We start from the raw sequence: 16,583 nt of genomic DNA, 5'->3' as shown, positions 1-16,583 counted from the left end.
TGGGTCCCCACATGTCTCCACAGCCCCATTCCCTCAAGCTCCATCCGTCCCCACGGTCCCAGGTGTCCCCACGTGCCACCCTCGACCCGTCCCCATGCTGGGACGCTGCCCGTAACTGCAGCAGCAATGATGGGTTTGGAACCCTTTTTGGGGCGAGGGGCTCTTTTTGTGGGCCAGCCTTCAATCCCTCTGCCCACTCCTCTGGGTGCTCCTGCACGTGGAAGCAAAACTCGCTCGGGGAAAGAAGCGTTTTACATTTTTTTTTGTTTATTTTCAAGGAGAAAAAAAAATAATTGTAATAATCACATTTAAATTGCAACTCAGTTGGGTATTTCATGTGGGTCTTATGTATAGAATGAATAAACTTCGTTCTGACGGGGGGATTTCTTCGTCACGACGCTCTGCATGGTAAATAATTGCATATTTGAGAGTCGGTGAGATGGGTGACGGGGAGCATGGAGGAGAGACATTTATAAAAAACAGTATTTACAAAAAAAAAAATGATATCCACATAGTCGTACTCTAATCTATAAGGCAAGTAACATTTAAAATATGTTGTTTCATGATTATCTTCAACAAGTCAATACAACACATTCATATTACCAGTGGTCAAATACAAAGCTTCGCTGCAGTAGTCCCTGTGCAACAAACCTGTACGTCTTTTATAGGTTTTATTTTATTTTATTTTATTTTCTCTGAGAACAGTAGGAAAGCAGCAAAGTTTTCATCACAGACTAAGCAGTACCTAGGCCATCGTAGACTAAAGGTATAATAATATCTCATTGCACGTTTAGGCAGAAAAGGCCAGCCATTCATTAACTTATTTAACTTAAATCTGAAAAATAGACCTGTGTATCTTCATCCACAAATATTTATAAACATTTTATACACGAGGGAGTTCATTCAACGGCCCAGGGTGACACCTGGGGACCTCGGATTCACTGCTGGGCTGTCACAGTGGGGTTGTCCCACGTCCTGGGCCCTCCTCCCACCAGCCCTGGGAGCTTCCCGGCACATCCTGACTCAATTCCTGGCTCAGACCACGACACTGCTCCGTTTGTTTGATGTCATCCAAGCATCCAGGGGATTTCATCAGCCTTAGAAGGTTTGGGAGTGAAAACCCCCTTCCTGCATGGATGAGGAACTCAGCACAGGGACAGCGCATCCGCAGCAATTCCCAGAAAACCTGAGATTTCTCATGGATGAACACGGTATCCCCAAAGCCTCCCTGGGATCCGGTGTGTTCCACCACAAACCTCTGCAGAGCATCACCACCATCAATCGGAGCTTCCAAGAACCCCTGCCAGCAGCATCATCCCTCCTAAAGGGACAGGGGAAGCCAGGCAGGAGCAGGGCGCATTCCTGCAAATCTTCTCCTTGCCTTGCAGTGAAAGAAGGATTAAAATCCTGACTGGAATAATCCTGATTATCATAAAACCTCCCTGGCTCCACACGGATTCATTTCCTTGGGAAATTGTGAGGAGAAGAGGAACAGAAGAATTCTGGCTGTGGAACGAAATCTTTGAGACAGTGTTTTCTAACCGGGAAAGTACAACAAGATGATAATACGCATTTTGGTCATGACGAGCTTTAAAGTTAGGGGTTTCAACCAAGATATTTGAACATAAAAACAACAAAAGGCTCGGGGAAAAAAAAAATGTTTGACCTCCTCTTAGGTAAATTAAAGATCTGTCACCTTTTCAGTGCCACTCCAGCCATTTAAAAATGCTTCTGCTGGGAGAAGGAGAGGTGGTGACTCTTTTTTTAGGATGCTCCTGCTGGAGGAATCTCAGAGAGCAGCAGGGGAAGGGTGGCAGGGGGGTTGTACCTTCCCTTCCCATCCCTGCTCTGCCTGGCTAAACAGGGATGGCATTCCAAGAGAAACTTCCAAGGATTTCCCACTTCATGTTTAAAAAATTAAGAGACAAAACCTGAAAGGGCAGAGTGAAGACAAATGAGTTTAACTGAAATCCTGAATGGCAGCAAAACCAAGGAGATTTAAGCAGGGCAGTGATATTGAAGAGCAGATGCAGGCACCAAACGAAAAGCTCATTATTTGGTGGTTTTTTTCCTACTATTGAGAGGTTTCAGAGTTATTAGGAAGTATTGTTAAAGTAGAAAACTGCTCTGAAAGGTCTCCTCTGAGGAGCACCATGAGCTGGCTGAGAATTGCGAGTATTTGCAACGAACAGCAGAAAGATGGCAAAAAAATTACTGCCTGCTCCTACCAAGAGTCCAAATCTGAGGCTGTCCCTGGGGAAAAACTCTCCTGCTCTGACCCTGCAGGTGTGGGCTGCCAAATTCCCAGGGGAATATTCCTTTGGGAGAGGTTGCTGAGGACAGAGTCCTAAAGGAAAGGTCCGTGGAAGGAACGGAGCTAAAGCCTCTCTGTGCGTGCATCTGCATATTGATGATTTAATGCCTCCTGTATTTATCCTGCGGTTTACTCAGATGGATCCCGGTGCTGCTGAGCTCAGGGCTGCCAGGGCTGGGCAGTGCCAGAGGGATGAGCCTCCTTCTCCAGCCTCAGCCTCACTTGGAAAAATCCCTGCTGGGAAAAGAGCTGTTGGGCTCATCTGGAGAGGAGAAGCTCCAGGGAGAGCTCCGAGCCCCTGGCAGGGCCTGAAGGGGCTCCAGGAGAGCTGCACAGGGACTGGGGACAAGGGAGGGAGGGACAGGACACAGGGAATGGATCCCACTGCCAGAGGGCAGGGCTGGATGGGAGACTGGGAAGGAATTTTTCCCTGGGAGGGTGGACAGGCCCTGGAATAGAATTCCCAGATTTGCTGCGGCTGCCCCTGGATCCCCAGAAGTGTCCAAGTACAGGCTGGAGCAGCCTGGGACAGTGGAAGGTGTCCCTGCCCATGGCAGGGGTAGAACAGGATGATTTTTAAGATCCTTTCCCGCCCAAACCAGTCTGGGATCTGAACAAAACCAAGTCCCTGCCATTTCACCTCCCTGCTCTCTGCTAGTGGGCAGACAACCCCAAACAGACGAATTCCCTGAAAATACACAGATTTTCCTACCTAAAAACCGAGGTGAAGCCTGCAGAGCTCGAATGGGGCACTCTGAGAAAACACCGTGCCAAAAACTGCCAAGAGCAGTATGGAAAAACCTGTCCCAAATCGCTGCCTTTGGTCCCAGCGTCACAGGGTCGGTGTCACCTGCCGGTGGCTGGAGCTCGGACCGTGTCCCTGTGGGGCTGGGAGTGTTGGCACATCCCACATGCCCCCGAAATAGGACAAAATGTCCCAGACTGTTCCCATCTCTCTCCCCGGGCCGTGAGGGCTGCATCCCAAAAAAAGTGACCTCTGTTTTGTTCGCCAGCTCAAACAGGGTGAGCTTGGGAGCTTTGGGTTATGGGTTTTTCTGTTCAAAGAGCACTCAAAAAAACCCAATGCTAATGTAAACACCTTGTCTTTCAAATGAAATATAAAGTAAAAATCTCTATGTTCTGGTAATATTTACATTATAAATCCATTTTTTTTTTCCAGGTCTGTGCCAAAAATCTCTTTTGGAAGGATGGGTTTGGAACAATTGTACACACCATAAAACCTGATTCTGAGGGCTTGTCCTGGATTTCTGTGTCAGAAAGGGGTGAGCTCCACACTTTATCCAAATTTCCCATTCAGGGGGAAAATCATGGAGTGGAACGCTGGGGAGTGCACTCCCAAAATCCGTGCGGATGTGGGAAGCTGCAGGAGTGAATTGTGCTTTTCCTTCCTCGCTGCTGCCTTTTGTCAGCTCAGCCCCCCGCATCTCAGCCTCTGGGAGCCACCTGACACCTGAAATATCCCCACATTTCCTTCTTTCCCTTTAAGATGGGCGCAGATCTCCGTTTCCCTACATCAAACTGCTCCGTGAGCACTGCCCAACGTGCCCAGGCCGCTGCCCAGTGTAAATGCGCCGCCCCAATCCTGGCAACGCTTGTGAAATCACTTTTTGTCACCTTACACATTTCCCAACCCCCGCTCAGTGGATGCTCCTGTGCTCCTCTGTGCGTCTGTGTTTAATTTCACCGAGATTCCTTCGTTTTTCCTCCTGATTTTGCCAAACCCTCCGGTTTAACAAGCTCAGCTCAGCAGCTGCAGCACCACGAGTGCCACCAACGCTCTCGCTGCGTTGCCAGGAGTAGGATGAGGCCAAAATCCACGGGAATGAGCAGCACACAGCGGGAAAGGGAAAACACAGAGGGATAATATTTTGTCCCCCGTTCTCCACTTTAGCACCTCCATGTGTTTTCCCATCTCTACAAGAGAGCTGCTCCCATTGCTGGCGAGCCGGGCTCCTGCCCTGATTACCATCAGCAGCCCCCATGCCGCTCCTGTTCCCTGGGGAATTGCTTCCCAGTGTTTCTGCACGCACATTTTCCTGCCTGAGCGCTAAAACAGAGAAGCAGGTGCAGCTGTAATTCTTTAAAGTGTTTTCTAAACCCGTAGAGCTTTCAAAAATCGGGGGGGAAGGCAGGGAAAAAAAAAAAAAAGAGCCAGCGAAGCAACGTAAAAACGCGACCCAACGTCCTGAGGCAGCTCAGAAAACACATCCTTGAGCCCAGCAATGACACTTCGCGCCAGTGCTGTGAGCTCAGAGGGACCACCCAGCCTCTCTGCTGCTTCTTTCCTCATCTGTGTCCCTGCAAAATCCCCGGGCACGGGGCAGGGAAGAGCTGCTGGGATTCCAACAGGGAATCTGCAGCTGTAAGAGAACACGGGGCTGGAAATTTGGAGTGAATACTCCTCGCAGAAGTGAGATTTTTTTTTTTTTCTTCCTGGGAGATTGTCCTAGGAACCTCCACCTTTCCAACAATATTTTTCTGGAGTTAGACCAGCTAAACCTGAAGGTTGAGCTTTTTATTGATTGCTGTGAGACGTACTGAGGACTGAAGGAAAGTGAAATCAGCCCGTGGGCTCTACTGAACTCTCTTTTGATGAGGCACCCCCTTCATAACAGCTACCAGTATCGTATTTAAATTGTATATATTGACAAAATGCAATCTACCTCTGTAAGCATTGTGCCATTCGACAGTACTACTATTAGATTTATATACCACAGTTTAAATTACATCCATTTCATGAATGGTAAAATGCTAAAACTCAAGTGTCTAACTGCCAAAATACAGCCTTACTGGAATGAGTACAATTTACAAATACAATAATTACATTTTAAAACCATTAACAATGTTACATCTAGAAGTAAATACTGGAGGACTGGTCAAGACGGTGTTTTCCAAGGAAAAAAAAAAATATGCTGAAAGTTGTCGACACTTCCAACAGAAATGTCCCGAGTGCAGGATTTAGTTCATTTTCCTTAAACTGTAATTAAAACCCGTTCCACGCACAGCAGTCCTGGGGTATTTTCCATAGTATTTTCCATGGACTTGCATAAGCTTCCATCAGTTATCCGCCAAATATTTACCTGGAAACGGGATCAGAAATCAGCTGGGGGGAGGGAGCAGCCCTGATTCCCAGGAGTTTTTGCCCACCTCCACCAACCCTGCTGCCCACAGGAAGATCCTTGTTATTCTCTGCAGCAAGGAACACAAGGAAAAATCCTCAATATTCTCTGCAGCAAGGTACACAAGGAAAAATCCTCAATATTCTCTGCAGCAACAAACACAGGGAAAAATCCTCAATATTCTCTGCAGCAACAAACACAGGGAGAAATCCTCAATATTCTCTGCAGCAAGGAACACAGGGAAAAATCCTCAATATTCTCTACAGCAAGGAACACAGGGAAAAATCCTCAATATTCTCTGCAGCAACGAACACAGGGAAAAATCCTCAATATTCTCTGCAGCAACAAACACAGGGAAAAATCCTCAATATTCTTTGCAGCAAGGAACACAGGGAAAAATCCTCAATATTCTCTACAGCAAGGAACACAGGGAAAAATCCTCAATATTCAATGCAGCAAGGAACACAGGGAAAAATCCTCAATATTCTCTGCAGCAAGGAACACAAGGAAAAATCCTCAATATTCTTTGCAGCAACGAATACAAGGAAAAATCCTCAATATTCTCTGCAGCAATGAACACAAGGAAAAGTCCTCAATATTCAATGCAGCAATGTACACAAGGAAAAATCCTCGTTATTCTCTGCAGCAACAAACACAAGGAAAAATCCCCTGCAGCAACGGGGCCAAAGCTCTTCCTGGCGATGCCCTGGAAATTCCAGCCCTTCCCTTCACGCAGCAGCAGGGATGAGCCGTGAAATCCAAGGCTGGCAAGTGGCAGCGGGATTTATTTCACGCAGGAGAGCCGCCGTCCCTCTGTCCCCCACCCTGCCCGAGCTGCAAACACCCAACGCCAGCATCCCCAGCGCCCCGGCCCGGCCCGAGGGGACCTGCGGGGACATCGGCACCCCGAAGGAGGACACTCACCTGCCGCGAACCTCTTCTTGATGAGGGAGAAGCGGTAGCCGGCGCCCACCAGCTCGATGTCGCAGCTGGACAAGGTGCTGCCCTCGCTGGTGAACTGCACGGCCAGCGGCGCCGGGGAGCTCGGCCCCTCCGCCAGCTGGAACCGCGCCAGCAGCGAGCCCACACCTGCCACGGGAAGCCCAGAGAGACCCCCATGAGCACGGAGGGTCGGATTTGGGGCCTTTTCTCGCCCAGAGATGGGGCAGCTGGAAGGCGTTCTTAATAACTTTTTATTCTGTTTTCGGTCTCATGTGAAGGGTGGGACAATACAGGTGTCACAATTCACGCCTGCACAATCAGGAGCCAAACTATTTCCTAATTACAAAACATTATAGGCGTTTTTTGGCTTATCAGATTTTGCCACACCATGCTGATAATGCCTTAAAGCCAATCATCTAAAATTAACCCTCATGGGACCTCCTACAATGCACCTTTCATAGTTTTATTTCTCCAAAATATCCAGTCTCATTCGCAAGGCCGCCCTTTGAAACTTGTTTCCAGTTCCAATTCTCTCTCGACACTGTCTGTCCTATTCCATGGCATTTCCATGGCATCCCAGCATGTGGGAAATGGATTTACAGCGATTTGTCAAAGCCTGACAGAAAGCTCACACAGTCTTGTGCGTCTGTGTGCAAACTCTGAGATAAAACGTGCTGACTTAGAAAGGCTGCGGGATGGGACAGATGTTGTCGAGAGAGAAATGGAACTGGAAACAAGTTTCAAGTGACGACCTTGCAAAGAGATTAGACATTTTACAGAAACTGATTAGATATTTTGGAGAAATTGAACTATGAAAGACGTATTGCAGCAAAACCCACGTGAGGTATTTTAATAGACGATTAGCTCAGAAGCATTAGCAGCATTGTCTAATAAAAGCTGACAGGCCAAAAAAAAAAAAAAAAGCTTATAATGGATTGTAATTAGGAAATAGTTTGGCTTCTGATTGCGACGGCTTGAATTGTAACATCCGTATTGTCTCACCCTTCACACGAGGTTGAAAATGGAATAAAAGTCTTTCAAAACCCTCTCAGGAGCCCCGTCTCTAAGTCACAGAAAGGGTTTTCCAAGCACCGCACCGGAGCCACCGGCGCGGACCCCGCAGCATCCCCGCGGCGGGGCGCAGCCAACCCCGCTCATCCTCCCCGCAGGATTCGGCTTTCACGCATCCCAGCGCCAGGAGCAGCTTCCCCCGTGGAAAACCTCGAGTGGGAGACTGCAATCCTCCCGACAGGACTGCAAGTGGGGCATCAACACAGGACTTGGCAAAGCGGCACATCCCAACCCGGGGCGCGAATGCCGCTGGCCGTGCCAAGGTGGTTGGCAAAGCAGCCCCGGCGGCACACAGCCCTGCTTTTTAAGCTCCAAAGTGAAATAGCTGTGTCCCCAGCAGGAATGGGAGTGTCCGGGCTTGTGTGCTGGCACCCTCAGCGGGTCAGGCTCTGGGCTGAAGGATTCCCAGTTAATGACGTGCATATTTGCAGGATTTACCTCCATTTTCTGACTTCTGGGAGATATCAGGGATCTTCCACAATATCCTTTGCTGCTCAGCATTCCTGCAAACACACGGAGAAGAGCGTTTCTGTAGGAATCAAGAAAGTGCCAAGGAGTGATTTGAATTTTGCTGAAGGCTGGGGGGTGGAGGGATCTGCTCTGGTGCCGCTCTCTGGAGCAGCAGTTCTGGGAGCTTGGGTTTGGGTTTCACAGTGCTGGGTTCATGGGTGGACTTGATCGTCTTGGAAGGCTTTTCCAAACAGAGTAATTGCTTTAGATATTTTGTGTTATCTAATTGTATTAAGTATTAGACTGTGATGAGGATTGCAGGTGAGCAATCGGCAAGAGACACGGAAACATGCCAGTGCCTACGGCAGTGACAGCCACACTTCCTTCCATGGAATCCCAGAATCCCGGACAGTGACAGCCACACTTCCTTCCATGGAACCCCAGAATCCCAGGCAGTGACAGCCACACTTCCTTCCATGGAATCCCAGAATCCCAGGCAGTGACAGCCACACTTCCTTCCATGGAATCCCAGAATCCCAGGCAGTGACAGCCACACTTCCTTCCATGGAATCCCAGAATCCCAGACTGCTTTGGTTGGGAGGACCTTAAAACTCATCCAGTCCCACTCTTTGCCATGGGCAGGGACACCTTCTGCTGTCCCAGGCTGCTCCAGCCTGGCCTTGGGCACTTCCAGGGATCCAGGGCAGCCAAAGCTCCTCTGGTCACCCTGTGCCAGGGCCTGGCTGTGCATCCCTCTAAACCCGGGATAAAGCAGCCAAAACACAAAATAAGGGCTGATGCTCTGCTGCCTGCACACATCCCTTCACCTCCGACCATTTTCCTGCGGGAATGGCAAGAGAAAGGGAGTCCCAAGGGAGTTAAATATTTCCTCCTACAAGAGGAGGGCAGGTTTGAGTCCCCAGCGTGCCCCCAGCTCCCACCCACGGACCCTCCTGGCAGCAGGATGGGAATTCTAGGCAGGGGCAGGAGGAGCAATCCCTACCAGACAGCAGGAGGAAGCACAGCCTGAAGTTTGGTTACTCCTCCGTCGACGGGGACGAGGAACTGGACGTTGTTTAGAGCTACGGGCGTGGTCATTGCCTCAGTATTGTATTTGTAGTCGATGCGCAGGTCAGTGCTTGCAGGGTCACAGCGCCAGCTCACTGCAAGGTTTAATGGAGTAGACTGAATACCCTGGGCAGATACCTTCCAAAATGACAGAAAAAACATTTAGTTTCCGTAGGGCTGAAGGGAGAAATCCCATTTCTCCCTTCCCTTCCCTGCGTCGATCCCACACGACGCGGACATCGCATTTGGGGCGCAAGACCTGGAATTCCCGCTGAATTTAGGACGGAGCTTAAAGCCAGGCTACCCAGTGCCACGCAGAAGGGGGACAGAGGGACCACAAGCCCCCACCTCACACTCTGCACTAGGGAAACACCATTTTTTACAGCTATGATTCAGCACATTTTTTTTTTTTCTCTTTATCTCACAAAGAAACCCCTACCTGGTATTTGAGCATATCCACATTGTAATAGGTGGCTTGAGGTTTCTGTTCCGATACCTTCTTTAGGTGAGTCATCAGGTTTGGCATGTTGACCCAGAACTCCTTGGAGTTGGAGTCACTCTGCACGCTGTCGCTGCACGGAGGAGAATGAACCCTTGGGATGACCTGCCTGGGCAGGGGAGAGCTGCTCTGCACAGCACAGGGGCTGCGCTCACTCCCGCCTCCAGGGGAATATTGGCTCCCTCCCACACAGCTCCAGCTGGTCCTGATCCATCTGCACCGGGATTCAGATTTCCCCACGTCCTGGGCTGATCCCCCAGTGTGGGCAGCAGGAAAGGGGGGGGGGGGATTCTGCCCCTCTGTTCCTCTCAGGTGAGGAGAGAAAGAGAGCTGCCCCAGCCCCAGGGCAAACATCCAGGAGGATGTGGAGTCCTGATGGTGGCCCTGGAGTTGCTGCAGGGCTGGAGCCCCTCTGGAGCCGGGCTGGGAGAGCTGGGGGTGCTCAGCTGGAGAGGAGAAGCTCCAGGGAGAGCTCCGAGCCCCTGGCAGGGCCTGAAGGGGCTCCAGGAGAGCTGCACAGGGACTGGGGACAAGGGATGGGGGGACAGGACACAGGGAATGGCTTCCCAGAGGGCAGGGATGCATGGGAGATTGGGCAGGAATTGCTCCCTGGGAGGATGGGCAGGCCCTGGAATAGAATTCCCAGATTTGCAGTGGCTGGCCCTGGATCCCTGGCAGTGCCCAAGGCCAGGCTGGACATCGGGGCTTGGAACAACCTGGGACAGTGGAAGGTGACCCTGCCCATGGGATAATCCTTTTACCCATCAGGATAATCCTGATGCTCCATCAACCCAAACCATATCTGGGATTTTAAAGGTCTGAGAGGTTTCACTCCCCAAATCATCACATGCCTCCAAGGAAGTTACTTCAGGCCGTCCATTTTTGCAAACCCCACTCCAGGATTTCCCTGGAACCCCTCCTCCCCCTGGGATGCGGCTGATGGTCTGGGGAAAAGCCTTACCAGCAGAGGAGCTGGGGGTTTGGCAGGACGTGCTCCAGCCTGTTGAAGTTGAGCACGCGGAAGGTGAGCACGGCCGGGGCCGGGTTGTTGGCGAAGTGCCGGGTGATGCCCGCCGGGAAGGACAGCACCATCTCCCCCGTGATCTTCACGATGCACCTGCAGCGCCCGGCACGGACAGCCAGGGGGGAGCAAAAAGGCTCAAAATGCAGCAGCCAGGGAGGGCTGGCACCGTGCGCGGCGTGGGGACAGTCCCCCCTGCCCACCCGAGGCCTCCGGTGGCCTCAGAGAGAGCAGAAGCAGCACAGGGAGGGTGGCAGGATGGGCCGCAGCCTTCCCAGCCCTTCCCAAAATAACATCCCGACAGAAACTCGGAGGGTTTTCCCACCTGTGCTTTAAGACCCTCGAAGAGATACAACCCGAAAGGGGCAGACCGAGGACAAATGAATTTCACTGAAATGCTGAATGACAGCAGAAATAAGTAGCTTTAAGCAGGGCAGGGATAAGAAGAAGATCCCTGCCAGCCCCTTGTGCTGCTTCTGCTCTCTCCGAGGCTCAGACTCTCTGGGATCCCTCGGACAAAACCATTTCCCACAGCTGAAACGTTTTTAAACCGCAGCAGTGTGCTGCCCCTGGCCACCCCACCTCCTGTCCTCCCTCTGGGATGAATTTTTGTGTGAGGCCGGCAAAAACACATCAACCCCACAAGGATTCGTCACACTTTGAGGGCTGCCGGCAACTTCCTAGGAATGGCTTCAAAATAATCAGTGAGATGGCCGATCAGAGGTGTCTTGAAAAGGCGGAAAAAATGTTTTCATTAAGGAAGAAAATAACAAACTGTACAAAACAAAAGAGTAAAAGCCGTGCACAGTGCAGGGAGGTCCCTCACTTGCTAAGACACCTTGAAAAGCCTTGAGAATCTCTCTCTTCAAGTATTCAACGATCTAGAAGAGTTATTTAGCACGTTGCCTGATGGAAAACAGCAACATTCTTTGAGGTCCAGCTCAAAGACCCAAGGAGTACCTTTGTCTGGGCCTGCTGGTGGATAAAACCAGCACTGAGAGAGAAAAGAAACAGTGGGGAGGATTCCGCTGATTGATGGGTGGGAAAGAAGATATTTGCCTTGACAAACGAACTGTGGGTCTGCTGGAAGATGAAACTGGATGTTGAAAGATGAAAGAAGCAATGGGGAAAACCCATAAAGTCCATAAGAATTAAAAATTAGAAGGGGGGGTTATGCATTAAAGGGATTTTAGGTATTGGGCACTCGGGGAAGTCTGGAACTCTCAAGTGCCTCAGCCAGTGGGGAAAGAGAGAGGGAAATGGGGCCGGGAAATTGGGATAAATTGGAGGGTGAGTCCTCCAAAACTGGAGAGAGCCCAGGGGAAATGCCCCATGGCCTCTCCCTTTATTCAAATAAAGGGAAAGGACTCCTCTGTCGCTCTGCTTCCTGCCTGAGGTGTTTCGGTTTTCTGAAATCCTTTTCCCAGGGAATTTTCTGTCAACAGGAGAAATGTTTTTGTAGCTGCAACTTTGTTATTCATTCCTTTTACTGGGAGGGATTTCTCCTTGCTGTCCCTCTGCTCTGACCAATGTGAGTGAGGAGGTTTGTCTTTGTGTCACCAATCAAATCGGTCTGTGTGAAGCAGCATAAAAGGGAGACGCATCCCAAAAATAAAAGAATCATTTTCAGCCTTCTGAATCTCGGAGTCCGTGTCGTTGTGGCGTAAAACAGCGTCACTCCTCTGTCTCCTTTTTGGACATAAACCTCTGGCGTTTGTGGATTCGTTTTCCTAACACTTCCAAGTTTAGAAGTGAAACTCTTTCCCCAACCTGCTCAAGTGCAGGGGTGCGCTGCAACACCCTCCTCATCCCTCCCAAAGCCTCTCCTGTCGCTCTGATTTTTCGGCCTTCTGATGCTTTTACATTTTTGTACTGGAGTTCTTACGCTTGTAACATAAACAAAGTGAGATATTTTGTAAATAATACATTCCTTTCTAGGAAGAAGAACAAATCGATGGACTTCTGGTTTGACCAGTGGGGTCAAAAAGGTGTCAACCTCATCTCCCAAAGTCAAAATCCAAACCCTATTGAAACCCCAAACCAAAATAAATATATATTTTTAATATTTTTTCTCCTCTCACAACTCGAAGGTGCGAGTGTGATCTTTTGCGTCTGTCTAGTGACACTCTCCTGCACCCCAGACCCCAAAATCCCAACCCCCAAAATCCCACAGCCCAAAATCCCACATCCCCAAATCCCACACCTCAAAATCCCCCTCCCGGGGAGGTCAGCACCTACTTGTTGGGGTCAGCCCCTTTGAAGTACGCGTTGACGGTCTCGGTGAAGGCGGCGGCCACGGGCAGGGTGTCCTGTGCCCCCATGGTCAGGGGGCTGGGACCTCGTGACGACCCTAAAACAGAGCAAACACCTCCCCTTGGCACCTGCCGGCCACCACAGCACCTCACGGTGTGTGTCCCCCCGCCCCGCAGCCTGACTCGATGGGCAAATCATCACCCAAAAAAATCCCCCACCAAGCTTTGGATGAGGCTTTTGAAACGTTTGAAAAAAGAAATAAATAAAAAAGATCTTTTTCCCCCCCCTCCCCACCCCGCTGGGGCTGCCAAAAGCAAGCAAAGAAAAGGATGGAGGTGGCCAGGCGGGAGCAGCATGCGGGGCTGCCACACGGCAGGCTTTGCATGACAGTTTTTGCAGTCGCTTCTTTTCGGGCCCCACAAAAAAGGGGCTGAGGTGGGAGGAGGGGTAAATTGTGTCACCAGCGGGGAGCTCAGGCTGTCCCCGGGGTGTTGGCAGTGTCCCCTGATGTCCCCCCCAAGCTGAGGGGCATCCCTGGCACGCTCTGCTCTCCTCTCCTGCCCTGTGGATGCCGGGAGCATCCTCCGCACCCCACCCGCTGCACCAAACCCTCAGTGCCCGACAGGAAATCTCCAAATCGTCCGAAACCTGGAAAAACAGAGGCACTGGCACAGGTTATCCAGGGAAACTGTGGCTGCCCCATCCCTGGAAGCGTCCAAGGCCAGCTTGGACAGGATCCTGGGATAGTGGAAGTTGGAACGAGCCGCGACAAGCTGAGATTTAATTTCCACACCAAACCATTCTAGGATTCCAGGATTTGGAAAAAGGGGGAAAGTTTGCTTCGGTGGTGCCGTGCATCCGCGGACACTCGCCAGGTTCTGAAATAATTCAGCCCTGCAGGATCACACGCGGGTTTCCCTTTGCTGGCCAGGAACTGTTGTTTCCAAAAGATGTTTGAGGATGAAATCACCACTGCAAGCGCTCCTCAGGAGCTCCAGGTGTGCTGGAAACCCTCTGTGGGGCCACAGGGGCTGTGCCCACCACCAAGGGGTTGGCACAGCCGAGCCCTCACCTCCTCTTCGCCACGGAGAGTTATCCAAAGATCAGCCCAGAAATCCAAGGTGTTGATCCCACAGACACCCAAAAAAATCCTGGCGAGGTCACTGCCCTTCAGCCTCGCCTGTTTGCTGCAATGCTCCATCTTGGAGCCTTTATTCAATGCCAAATCCGGCACACCAGGTGAAGCACGAGGATTATTCTTTTGCCCCAAACCAGCTGAAAAAGGACTCCAGACGGGCAGCTGGTCCAGGGATGGGCTCACTCCATCACCATCACTGCCAGGTGGGTGCGAGGGGGGATGGATCCAACCTGGGGTTTGCTCGGAGCATGTGAGCACCTCCCAAAGCCACAGGAATTCCAGAGCTGTAGGAATTCCAGAGCCAGCCCCGGGAAGGGCAGCACGTCCACAGGCAGTGGATGAGGGGGAAGCAAAGCCGAGCAAATCGAGTCACGTTCCTGGTGAGCTCTTCTGCTCGGGCCATCCTCAAAAATGATCCCTTCCCTTCTTTCCCCGCTGCTTCCCGATGGGAATAACAGGGGGTTTGGGAACAGCACTTCCGTCACTTCAATTACACTTGGAGTTTGGAGATATTAATGGGAGAAATGACGGTTTCAAGGAGGAATCCTCACACCTTCCCAAGGCACCCACACGTTCATGGATAAATCCCAGATTCTCAGGATTCAATGGATAAACCCGAAGTGCTCTTTCCTAGAGGCACAGATGAGGGATTTTTCCCTTCCAGTGGCTAAAAGTGTAAAAAAAACTGATGCAGCCACACGTGGACATGCACCCAAAGAGGCTCAGGGGAATCCGGGATTCCAGCTGCAGCCCGGGATGGGGATGCTCAGGGATCGTATCCAGCTGTTCCGGGATGAGCAGCTGGAACATCTCACCCACACACACACACCAGACCCATTGCCACACACACACATTCGTTATCCTAACGAGCCTCCTGCTCCCGAGGCCACAGCCCGGGATATCCAGCAGGGATTCCCCAAGGGAATTCCCACTGAAGGACAGACACAATTCCAGACGAAGGCAGGGCAGCTCCCCAAAGCCCGAACACCACACCCCAAATCCCCACGGCTGAGGGGACACGCAGGGCATGGGACAACACATTTGCTAAAAGTCCTTCCCAAAGACAGCCCTGGGAGCAAATCCTTGCTCCCCAGCCAGAGCAGCAACCCTCAGAGCATCAAAGCCAGCCGATATCCCGAATATCTGTGGGATATTCCCGCTGCATCCACCCCGAAACACGGATGGGATTCAAAAACATCCACCAAGCGTGGCTGTGGAGGGGAGAGCTGGAGGTGTCAACCGGCAGAGGAGCCTCAGGCTGGTCTCGTAGGGAAGGGCTTGGCAATGGAATCATCGTTCCTTAAAGGATGATTCCCAAATTCCCACTTCCCAAACGCACAAATTCCCGCTGGGTTTAGCCTGGGCCCCGCAGCAGGGCGTGGGATGTGGGGCAGGGGTCTCCCACACCAGCACACTTTTCTCCTCATTTTTCATCTCTCCTTTTTCCCTCTGGAGCCTTGATTCTCCAGGATGAAAAATCAGGAATAAACAGGGAGATCTCCTGGATCCCCAGGCTTGGCTGTGGGAATGTGGATCCATCTGAGCAACAACATCAACACCTCCTCATTTTTAATGGTCTGAAGATGATGCGGGAGGAATTGGGGTTCTTGGTTCCCTCCTCTCTTTCCTCATGAATCCATAAATCCTTCTCTTCATGAGCAGGGAATAAATTAATTTTTACACTCAGGTTTTCACTAAAAAAAGAAAAGTATAAACTCTCCTAAGCCTCGGAATTATCGTCCAGAAACCTGAGAGACAAATCCAGTCGCTGTGGCACAACTCCACCCCAAACCTGCCTTTTCACCTCCTGCTTCAAAAGTCATTTTCATCAACATTTCATTTGCACAAATCACAGAAAAAAAATCTGCTTTATGGACCTTTGGATCCAGCTATGGATCCAAGCACCAGATCAGCTTAATTTGCCTTATTTGCCCCTGCAAAAGGTGGAAAATGCAGCTGTGGAGTAGCCAGGGATCCCAGAACGTGACTCTGCACGACAGCATCGCCGCGTCTCCTTCCGCACAGGGACAAACTGCCCCACGCTCCTCAAGCACAAGGATCTTGCCACAAAAAAAAAAAAAAAAAAAAAAAAAAAAAAACAACCAAAAAACCCCCACAAACCCCAAATCCAGAACAGAACCATGATTTCCCTTCCGGCGTTCCATGCCCTGAGTTCCAGATGCCAAACTCAGCAGGTCTCCTCTCACTTCCCCTGCACGTGAAGTTCATCTCTTTTTTTAATTTTCGAGTTGGGCTCAAATATTTAGAGCTGAACCAGGAAATGCAGCGTGTGGAAGTGAGGCAGCTCCTTGCTGGACTGTGGGATGATCAGGCCCACACTCCTGGATTATCCCACCCCGTGCTCCAGACCATTCACACCACCAGAACCAAGAACCCCAATACAAGTTTAAGTTTCCAAGGCACATGAAAACCCCAAACATGCAATGCTGGGGCAGGAAGGAAGCACGGAGCGAGGGGAATGTGGAGCTGGAATGTTCCTGCTGAGGGATAACGCTGTCCCTGCCGTCCTCAGCTCTTCCCAGAGCTCCCAACAAGCCCCTGAGAAAGGAAACCCAAAGAGAGATTTGGGTTGTAAACAGCAAAACTGCCCCGAGCACCAGGAGGAAGCGGCTCCTGCACGGCCCCTCCTGCGTCCCGGCTGGGAGATGCCATCGGAGTGGGGACAT

The 16,583-nt window shown here is 50.9% G+C and overlaps 1 protein-coding gene across 1 annotated transcript in view; it reads right to left on the bottom strand.

Moving 5' to 3' along the window:
* Positions 1-252: 252 nt before the first annotated feature.
* Positions 253-16,583, bottom strand: part of SGIP1 (SH3GL interacting endocytic adaptor 1) — a 62,098-nt gene continuing 45,767 nt past the window's right edge. The window contains exons 20-26 of the mRNA XM_066193000.1: positions 12,744-12,855; positions 10,446-10,601; positions 9,425-9,557; positions 8,921-9,123; positions 7,906-7,970; positions 6,379-6,543; positions 253-5,415 (exon numbers count right to left, since the gene is read on the bottom strand). Of these exons, the coding sequence (XP_066049097.1) occupies positions 5,393-5,415; positions 6,379-6,543; positions 7,906-7,970; positions 8,921-9,123; positions 9,425-9,557; positions 10,446-10,601; positions 12,744-12,855 (857 nt within the window). The 3' untranslated portion in view covers positions 253-5,392. The remainder of the gene's footprint in view (positions 5,416-6,378; positions 6,544-7,905; positions 7,971-8,920; positions 9,124-9,424; positions 9,558-10,445; positions 10,602-12,743; positions 12,856-16,583) is intronic.

The sequence above is a fragment of the Chamaea fasciata genome, unplaced genomic scaffold, assembly GCF_029207755.1.
Source record: "Chamaea fasciata isolate MVZ Bird 193981 ecotype frontalis unplaced genomic scaffold, bChaFas1.0.hap1 SCAF_10, whole genome shotgun sequence".
NCBI classification, from domain to species: Eukaryota; Metazoa; Chordata; class Aves; order Passeriformes; family Sylviidae; genus Chamaea; species Chamaea fasciata.
This window is presented reverse-complemented; position numbering and strand designations above follow the sequence as displayed.